Below are 11,451 nucleotides of genomic sequence, written 5' to 3' on the forward strand. Positions count from 1 at the left end.
ATGTTCATACATTATTAAAATATTTTCAGTTATTACATCATCCTTCCCATGCATAGTAGGGTTACATCATAGGTCTTTACATGACCTTTACATAAAATGATATACATGACATTTATAACAAGGACTAACATTCTAAACAAGACCATGATAGTCATCATCAACTATCATACATCATATATGATCTGCACCATAAGCATCTGTCAGCAACATCAAGATCAACAGCCTGTAAATGTCCATCATCAAAAGAGTCATCTAAATCAAAACAACTATGTGGATCAAGAAATGTAAGAATCATCATGTACCAATGTCTTCTAATATAATGCTAACAATGCATTATTAGAAGCATATGATCCCCCTGAGCCTGTGCCAGTTGTTCACTACCAAAGGTGATAATTGCATTTGTTAGTAAGAATCATCAGGGCATCATCATGAACCAGTTATTCATCAAATTATTAAAAACTTTTGAGGGCCAAAAACACTTCCACATATAATCAGTAGGTTGTAATCATCATCAATTAGAATAGAAAATATAATTGATAATTGACTGAACCATATCAAAACCCTTTTCCTGAGTCTATCCCACTTCTTTTTCCTCAAAACACCATATACGCAACTGTGCAGCTTCTAAATCTCGTATATACATGACTTGTCTTCATAATAATTGCGTATGAGAATTGGAATATTGAATTTTTACACTTTCAGATCCCCTCGGGTCTGTTATGTCTGTATACTGAGCTATGCCACACCTTTCTGACAACAATTCCTTCTTCTTCAATACCTTGGATTGTGATGATGTTTGCTCCTTTTGGCATGGTGGCCAAAATTTTCTCTTGCATTCCTTTTATATATGTCCAAACTTGTTACACGCATAACATCTTACATGTTTCATATTCCTTCTATTGCAATCAATAGCTTTGTGACCAAAAATATTGCAAGAAAAAAAATATCCCTTAAAGTACCTGGAAACTGATGATCTTTCTATGTGATGATCTTGAACCATTCTACTTCTACATCTAGCTGCAACATGTCCAAAATTATGACATATAAAACATTCAACATTATTTGTCGAAGGAAAGAATCGATTATCCCTTCCATAGTTAGGAGGAAATGATTTTATTTGAATTCGTTCTTTCCTTAGTTGTTGATGGGGTTGACCTCTTATCTCCTTGTTGAGCATTTTAGATTTTGCATTAAAGCTCCTTGCCTCATCATGTGAGCTAGATTCACCTTCAACAGTGTCATGAAAACCAAGACCAGTCTTTATAAGAGGAGAACGCTGAACTTTGATGATTTCTGTTATCACAAAATCGTGTACTAAGGGCTGCTACTTAGCAAGATCTCATGCAACTATTTCAAACCAGGCTTTAGACTAAGGCTTAGCCTCCTTAGTCAGAGAGGGCTCTCTCACAGATTTTTGATATGAATTAATAACAAGAAAAGATGGCTAACTCTTCAAACAGTACATGAAAATAAGCTGGTTGGAACAACAAAATAACACTTCTTCCATTGGGCTCATGGAGTCAAACACCTCTGCAGTAAACTATTAACTACTCAATCATGGAAGCCAAGGCATATAATGTTTAAACACTCAGAACATTTCTCAAAAAGAACCTCAACTCATAAACATACACAGGAAGTCTGAGCACTAGGTGAATTCAGAGTGATTGCATGTCTATTGAGCTGTAAAACAGAAAGGATAAAGACAAAACCACATATATTCTGAGCCTTTGAACACAAGATGAATCTTGGGAAGAAAAAGTAATCTTTCTATTACTGTCAAAAGTCTTTTACATTAGCCAATATAAAAACTCTGTTTCTTTTATAAATCTCCAACCCTCATTACATCCGAGTTTCTCCTATATATAGGAAAACAAACTAAACTATTTTGAGTCTCCTCTATGAGGGGAGCTCGATGGTCTATCATTAACTAACCTTATCTATTTTTAAACAAACTTGTTAAATACATAAAGTATTGTGCTGTAAATACATAGAGTCCTAATCACATTGAAATTCTAACTCTATCTCCTCGTATGCATGATTCCTTTCTTGATCTTTGACAGCTGTCTTTTGTTGGTTAGGCTCAAGATGATTGAGCTACAGATGCAAGGAACGCTGACTTTGGACACCTGTTAGCGCTGATGGATCATTTATCATCAGGATCAAAACACCTATTTTTAAGGTCCCTCTCTCCTACCATCCTCCGAAAATGTAGCAGCATGTTCCCAACTCTTTAATAACTCAAAGTATGGAACGCTGCTACCAAACACCATGTCTCCAGATGAGTTGTAGGCTGTATTGATGTACAGGTGTCTCTCTTCTAACATTCCCGGTCAAACTGTTTATTGTGCATTGAAAACATCACCTATAGCAGTTTCGTAGCGCGCTACGAAACTGCTGTGTGATTTAAAAAACACAGTCTTCCTCTAAACTCCTCACAAAATTGAATAGCTGCTGTTGCCATTCTTCAGTTTCACCTTTGCTATGCTGAGATTCAGAATCACATTCCCTGTAACATGAACCTTCACATTGTCCAACAATGTTCAAAGATTCTGTGATGCCAGCAACTTTAAGTTTACATTTTAGGTACCAAATGAACATTGGCGTGATTATCAGCATACTGACCTCCAACAGATGGACCAACTGCACATAAATCTTTTCGAGCTTCTGATTTGCTTTGGCCTGTGAGAGATTGATCAAGTACACTAGTATCACTTACAAACTTTTCAACAACAAAGCGAACCCGATGCTCTTCCAGCAAGCACCAAAAGTGCTTGTATTTGCAATACCATTTGGTACAAAGTCTAATAAGTTCCCTCCTTCCCAGCGCTAACGGTGCTTCTTCATTTCTCACATCTAATTGATCTGTCAGGAGCTCATGTGTCATATTTGGAATAACACCCTGCAGCATCCGGGGCGCACACTGATATATATCATAAATAATTGCATGGTAGGCAGTTTGCAAGGAGACTATTTATATTATCTAAACCACGGAAAGCTGTAACAATCAAATGAAAGACATCGCTCAACACATCATCATTGTAAGGAGCCTCTGGTGTTGTGATTCTGGTGATTTCACTAATGCAGGTGGCCATCAGAAGTGCCACATCTCTATCCCGGTGTCACTAATAACAGCGGCCCTGTGGCAATCAAATCCTTACCATCATTTGGCCTCTTCACTCATTCCATACATTTGGTAATATGGCAAGGGGGGTCCTCATAAAGACCACTTGACACATGGCATTTAATCGTTGCATTCCGTAAGAGAGAATTCTAATGCTAATGTTGTCAAACAGTTTACGTGCACATGGCATACATAATCACAAGATTGGGGATAATGTTTTAATCAAGTTCAGTCTTCATCATGTGGGCATGGATCCATTCACGACATCGTAGAACCCTTAAGTGCGCACCCACTGGCAATACGCCAACCATGATAACAATATCATGGCTCACTCCTTCCGGCCTCAAGGCTTCTTTGACATCTTCACTCTGAGCATAAGCAGCAATCGTGTTACCCCATGAGACGGCATCTCGTTGATGTCTTCAGTCAAACAATTGACGTGCGAACTCCAGATTCCCAAATTTGGCATACATTATAGCAGGTGAATTATTATTTGACACAAAACATTTTCCATCCATATTTTCCTCTGGAACCGCCAAAGCATGAACAAAAGGAGGATTACAAATTTGATTTGTACTCGAGGCATTTTCTGCATTTTCTGTGGTGGGAACTGCAGCGTCTATAACCATTTGTTGACTTCCTCTTGAAAAGTCCCATGCTACAATTTTTGAATCTAATCCCCCAGATATAACTTCCCATGGCCGCCAAGGATGAAACTGCACAGAGCTGCAAATATTTGTGTGTACGGATCTGAGTGTTTTGTAAAGGCAATGTTGACGAATGTCAATAATCTTTACTTCTCCTCTGTCATCTGCAGCCGCAAGAAAAGATGACTTAAAGTTCATAGTAATCTGATTTATGTCCTCTGTATTGAATGTGTACTTTTGCACTTGTCCACTGGAAGGTGCCATGCGCACATTCAAGCAAGTAACTGTGTTTGCATATGCTGCATACAAAATATCATCATTTCCTGGACTGAAACAAACAGAAGCAACTGGTTCATGTATGCGCATCATTATAAACCAAAACACAGAAAATAAGTACATTGAGGTTAATATTCTTTGTCCATGATGGTTCCATAGGTACAAAATTATGCCTCTGCATGCTGGGATGAGTTTAAGTGTCTTTGTATGATATGAAGAACCAACAGATCCATTAGCATCATTGTAATAGCTGTCCACATATCTATTGAACAAAGATTGCTGCCCAAATGGCTGTATGATAGGCATTGGTCATGCATCCATCAATGAACCAATTATTGCACCCTTTCTAAGAAACTCACACTGACCAAACTTAATGACAAGCATTGATGATGACTTCTTGAGAACATGCCACCTGTAAAATGTATCCGCCCCAGAACTATTTTGCATGACAGCTACTATGGATTCGAACAAATCCCCCATTTCGTAGCACGCTACGAAATCACTAAAACAGGCTGCGCTGCGAAACTGCTAAAGGATTCAGGCGCTGCGAAAACACTTGGTCTTTAAGCTAATCTGAGCAAATGTTCGGAAACAGAATTTTCAATGATAAAAATTTCATCTAATGTTTCCGATCCTTTAGAAAATATAAGATTCAGAGGTTTTGTCTTCTCAAGTTCTTTTCTTAGACTTACTACTTCACATTCTAACACTTCAATGTGCTTGTCCTTTTCAGTGAGTTGATGTGTCACTGTGTCTATGACTATATCCTTTTCTGCCAAATAGATTTTGAGTTGAGTGATTTCTTTAAGGAAATCTTCATTTTCTAAGGTATCATTTTCATATGCCATGAGTAGTTTAATGTATTGATCATCTTCATCACTATTAGACATGTCATCTCTATCTTCATGAGTATAATAACTTCTATTATCTTCTGTAGAAATATTTCCTATGTCATGAGGGAATTTAGCAGTGTAATGACCAACTCTTCCACAAGCAAAACATTTGAAGGGAAGCTTAGCTCTGAATCTTCCAAAACCCCACTGAAGTTTCTTCACAAAGCTTACCTCTTCTTCTTCTGATATATATCCTAATTCTTTGAGATCTCCCTTTTCTTTTCCTTTTGCAGAAGCTTTGAAAGTGGCTTCTCTAATTTCTGATGGACCTCCTTTCCTCATTTCAAAGGTAGTTAATATTCCATGAAGTTGAACAATAGTAACATATTGTAGATCTTGCTTTTCTTTAATGGCAGATACTTTTGACTCAAATTTAGAAGACAAAGATCTCAAAATTTTCTCAACTATAGTAGCCTCCTTTATTTCTTCACCCAGATTTCTCATATGATTTACAATCCCATCTACTCGTAAGCAATAACTAGAAATAATTTCATCACTATGCATCTTGAGAGCTTCATACTGGATTCTGAGAGTTTGGAGTTTAGCACGTTTTACCTGGGATTCTCCTTCGTAGCTCTGAATGATTCTATGCCATATTTCCTTGGCTATGTTGAACTACATGACTTTGACGAATTTTGATTCTGATAGACTTCCCAATAAAGTGTTGACAATGTTGGCATTTATTTCATATGATTTATTTTTAGTTGGATCCATGGGGACTACCGCTGGATATTGGTATCCTCTTTCCACAATTTCCCAAACATCAGCTCCAAGTGACTAAAGATAAGCTCTAGTTCGTGTTTTCCAATATACCAAGTTGTTCCCATTGAAGATTGGTGGTCTAATAGATCCCATACCTTCGTGATTGTTCATCTTGAAAGATCTCCCTTCAAGCAATCAAGCTTCTTCTGAAGGACCTGCTCTGATACCAATTGTTGGAAATAATACTGAGAGGGGGGAGGGGGGGTGAATCAGTATTATCAACTTACTAACTTTTTCTTTTCATAATCAAATTTATATATGCTACTTTAGTGAAGGGAACTCGCATGTGCATGCAACTATTCTTAAGGAAAGCAACGCATATCCAATGAACTTATGATTCAATTAATTCATCATATGTTGATCTTTAATCAATGCATTAGTACTTAATTAACCATTTAAATAGTAACCATGTGTAGTAATATCAGAATAAGAAATCATACATAAGAAACACACATGAACACCAAGATTTAATGTGGAAACCCAATGCAGGAGAAAAACCACTTGCTGTTGTCGTCTATGTCTTCTTTTAATATAAGAAAAACATGTTTACAATATTGTTCTTGTGCAGACTCATACTAGTGCGCAGGCACCCACCTACAGAAGGCTACAACCTTCTCTCGTTCTCCAGCTTCTACTAGAAGGGAGCTACAACCCCCTCTCTCTTGTACTAGATGATATGTTTACTAGTACATAGGCATTGACCTACAGAAGGATACGCCCTTCTCTCTTCCTCCAGGGACCACGTTTCATTAATTTTCAGATTGGATGCTCCTGGTACACAACAACACAATATGAAGGCCACATTTCATCCAATTTTCATACTGGACCCATCAGCAACATTGAAGCTCAAAATCAATCACCACTGCAATACAACCAATCACTGAAAACCAATCATCACTGAAGAAAATCACAATCAATAAATCTTAACATTTAGAACACTGTCACCAAAACACAGAGCAGAACCCAGAACTCTACATCAACAACCAGAACCAACTGCAACTTCAAACATCATATTTCATAATGTATACGCTACTTTGAAGTACCAAACCAACGTGCATACGCACATTCACCAATGTGAACTAGCATATAGATCTGCAAATACTAACTTAAAACTTCACATCTGTTCTAGACTACAGTCATACCCAGATCATAAAATTTATAGAATAAAACATGTGTTAGCAATCAGATCTAGCCCAACCAATATCAAATCACTCAATGACAAGTCATTTTAGGTATCATGATCCTGATCCAACATTGAATTCAAGGTTTCACAAAATATTTCAGATCATATCATAATCATAGCCCCTGCAACATAAAATATACTTCAGATATAAGTATTCCTAAGAAACCCTTACACTTGCACACCTGGCCCTTTGATCTTCTCCTCCTTATATAGTTTTTGGCCTTTCTCAATACCTTAGACCAAAACAACACTTAGAACCTGTGGTATTATTGGACGTGATCAAATAGTCGTTGCTCCACTCAATATTGTGGGCTAATACCATGATATTGACCCTTGGTATTCTTTACTCTTCAATTTCTTTGATTTTCCAACTTATACGTGCTTTTCCTCTTGTTCTATGGACTCGTGTATATACGCTACTGGGATAAGGTGAACCAATGTATACTTCTTAAACCATTATCTTTCTTCAATCTCTGGAGTTTGATTTGTAATCCTAACCTGTTGCACCGTGAACTGTCATCTGTGTGAGTTTCCATCAAGGACAACACTTGTATCATAATTCCAACAACAACATGATATATCAAATTTACGAGATCAAGTGCAACAAAATGCACTCTCACAAAAAGTAACAGAAGTTAAGATGGATAGTTTAAGGAAGGGTGTGGAAGATAAGAAAGATGGTTTAAAGAGAGGCATGGAAGCTAAGATGAATGACGTGGAAGCTAAGATCGATGGTTTAAAGAAAGGCGCAGAAGCTAAGATGAATGACGTGGAAGCTAAGATGGGAGGAAAAATGAAAGATTTGAAGACAATTTTGACAAAGTTGCTACAATAAATGTTTACTAACGGTGAAAGTGTAGTAAAGGAAACTCATGATGAAAATAAAATAAATGTTAATCATGATTTCCAGACTCTAACATTGGATTGAAGACCCATCATGTTCCAAATATCGATATGAGGAAGTTTGATGGAAAGGATACTGTAACATGGATACTACAGATGGAGCAATATTTTGATCTACATAATGTGAAAAACACACAAAAGGTACACATTGAAACTTTATATTTGGAACCAAGTGAATTTGTATGGTATCGATGTCTTTTCTCTCGTAAACAAATTATCACTTGGGAAATTTTTACGGAAGAAATGATAGCACATTATGACGATACAAAAAGCAACATTTTTTTAGCCAATTAATAAATCTCAAACAAAAAGGTTCAATGATGGAGCACATTGAGGACTTCCAAAAATTGAATATAAGGGTAAAAGATATTCCAGAGGAGCATAGGGTTGATGTGTTCATAGGGAATTTAAAGGATAACATCCAACATGAGGTTAGCGTTTGGGAACCTGATTCATTGGAGAAGGCATTCAGGTTGGCAAGAAAAATGGAAAGAAAAATTATGGCAACCAAGATGCCTGCTACTCACAACTATAAATATGGAAGTGTTGTTGCCCCTAGCCTTCCACAACCTACAAGATTGACACCACAAAAATTGGAAGAAAAAAGAGAAAAAGGGCTTTGTTACAGTTGTGATAGCAAATACACCAAAGGTCATAAGTGTGATGAGAAGAAATTATTTTACATAGACTGTGAAGAGGAGGAAGAAAAGGAACAAGAAACGTCAAAAGAAGAGGATATACACCAGGAACAAACCCTAGAGAAAGAAGAAATTAATCCAACCATATCTTGTAATGCATTGGATGGAATTACCACTCTTGAAACTATCAAGATAGAAGGACATATCAAGAAGAGAAAAGTAATAGTGTTGATTGATTCGGGAAGTACCCATAATTTTATTCATTGTAAGATAGCCAAGGAATTGAATTGCTTCCTATATCCAACACCACAGTGTGAAGTGATGGTTGCAAGTGGAGGAACCATAAATTTCTTTGGAAAGTGCCATAATATCAAGATATCCATGGGAGAATATGTATTGAATAGCTCAATCCTTTCCATAATGGGTGGTGCTGATGTTGTACTAGGAGTCCAATGGCTACAACGCTTGGATACAATAGCTTTTAATTTTCAAGAACTTTTCATGAAATTTTGTTCAGAAGGAAAGGAAGTTGAATTAAGGGGTATCGCAGGGAAACTAGCAAAGATAATAAGCTCTAATGGAATGACAAAGCTTCTAAATAAATAACAACAAGGCGTAATTGCACAATTATGGTTGCTAGAGGTTCCCACATTGAGATCATCTATTCTCAAGATCTCCAAAAAGTCTTGGACAATCATTCCAAGGTATTTGAGACTCCCAAAGGCCTCCCACCTACTCATGATCATGATCATGCTATTCATTTGATTACAGGAAGCCTTCCTCCAAACATCAGGTCTTACAGATATCCCTATGCCAAAAAGAGTGAAATTGAATGTATGGTTGTAGAAATGCTAGAGGCATATATAATTCAACCTAGTCAAAGTTCTTTCTCTGCTCTAGTAGTATTGGTTCACAAGAAGGATGGATCATGGTGCATGTTTTCGGATTATAGGGAGCTCAACAAGCTCAGTATTAAAGATAAATTTCCCATTCCTATCATTGATGAATTATTGGATCAATTTACTTCACTAAGTTGGATCTTCATTCAGGATATCATCAAATCAGAATGAAGACCGAAGACATTCCGAAAACAACATTTAGAACTCATGAGGGTCATTATGAATTTCTGGTCATGTCCTTTGGCCTTACCAACACACCTTCTACATTTCAAGGTTTGATGAACTCTATTTTCAAACCCTTCCTTAGAAAATTTTTGTTAGTATTTTTTGATGATATATTAATCTACTACAAGTCTTGGAAGGATCATGTTCAACATGTTGATAGGGTGCTCAAACTATTGGAGGAGAAACAATTATATGCAAAATATCCAAATGTTTCTTTGGAGTACAAGAGGTGGAATATCTTGGTCATATTGTATCTCATGAAGGTGTTAAGGTAGACCCTAGCAAAATTAAAGCCATAAAGGAATGGAAAATCCCCACATTCATAAAGCATTTGCGAGGATTTCTCGGGTTGACAGGATATTATCGCTAGTTTGTTAAGAATTATGGGAGAATAGCAACACCTCTAGCAACATTATTGAAGAAAGATGAATTTTCATGGACTCCAGAAGAAACAAAGGCCTTTGAACATCGTAAAGAGGCAATGTTCCAAGCACTGGTATTAGCTACGCTAGACTTCACAAAAGCCTTTATTGTGGAATGTGATGCCTATGGAAATGGAACTGGTGCTGTTTTAATGCAAGAAGAAAGACCAATTTCTTTCGGAAGTCATCCAATCAAAGGAAAGTATTTACACAAATCTATTTATGAGAAGGAAATGTTGGAAATACTACATGCACTTAAGAAATGGCGACCATACCTAATAGGAAGATACTTCAAGGTAAAAATGGATCATGATAGTCTTAAATACTTTTTATAACAAAGATTATCTTTAGAAGATCAACAAAAATGGGTCACTAAGATGTTGGGTTATGACTTTGAAATCATCTACAAAAAAGGGAAGTAAAATGTTGTGGCAGATGCACTCTCAAGAAAGGATGAGGATGTGGAAGCATTGCTTTTTTCCATTTCTATTATCCAACCAGATTGGAAAAATGAAGCAAGGGATGAATGGAAGAATGATGAAGAAGTGTGGGCACTCATTCAAAAGTTACAAAAAGATCCGAGTACATCTGATTATACATTTAGTTGGAAAAATGATTCATTATGGTACAAATATCGTTTATACCTATGTAAGAATTCCCAACTCAAACAAAATATTCTTATGGAATTGCACACTTCTCCCTTAGGATAGCACTCAGGATTTTTAGAAACTTACCATAGGATTAAGAAGGAATTTTTTTGGGATGGCCTTAAATCAAATATTCAAAATTTTGTGGCAGAATGTTTGGTTTGCCAACAAAATAAAGTTGAAACAATTAAGACCCCTAGTCTATTACAACCTTTATCCATTCCAAGCCAATGTTGGGAGGAGGTTTCAATGGATTTTATTGCAGGTTTACCCAAGTCCGAAGGAAAGAGTGTCACCATGGTGGTAGTTGACAAACTTACCAAGTATGCACACTTTTTTGCATCGTCTCATCGATTTAAAGCCAGTACAGTTTCTACTAGATTTATGGAAACAATTCAAAAGCTACATGGAAACCCAAAGACTATTATAAGTGACAAAGATCCCATTTTCACTGAAAATTTTTGGACATAATTATTTTCTTGTGTCGTTACTTATTTAGCTCATAGCTCATCTTATAATCCTCAATCTCATGAGAAAACTAAGATAGCAAACAAATGTTTGGAAGGATATTTTCGTTGCTTTGTCTTTGATAAACAAACACAATGGGTCAAATGGTTTCCTCTGGCTGAATGGTGGTATAACACTTCCTTCCATACTGCTACAAAAATGACCCCGTTTATGGAATTTTATGCATATCATCTACCATCCATCACATCATATTTAGGAGAAAATTCTAAGGTTGAAGCAGTGGAAGATCACATTGAGCATCAACAACAAGTTCTCCAAATCCTAAAGGATAAAGAATGAAACAACAGGCAGATCAACATCGCAGCAA

The 11,451-nt window shown here is 36.6% G+C and overlaps 1 protein-coding gene across 1 annotated transcript; it reads right to left on the reverse strand.

The window, feature by feature from the left end:
• Window positions 1–3,543: 3,543 nt before the first annotated feature.
• On the reverse strand, window positions 3,544–4,134 carry LOC149169113 (uncharacterized). The gene has a single exon (XM_089425081.1). It carries the CDS (start codon window positions 4,132–4,134, stop codon window positions 3,544–3,546), a length of 591 nt encoding a protein of 196 aa, XP_089281207.1.
• Window positions 4,135–11,451: the final 7,317 nt, after the last annotated feature.

Source organism: Pinus tabuliformis, chromosome 4_2, assembly GCF_031772625.1.
Source record: "Pinus tabuliformis cultivar Carrire ecotype Pingquan chromosome 4_2, CPIR1, whole genome shotgun sequence".
In the NCBI taxonomy this organism is placed as follows: domain Eukaryota; kingdom Viridiplantae; phylum Streptophyta; class Pinopsida; order Pinales; family Pinaceae; genus Pinus; species Pinus tabuliformis.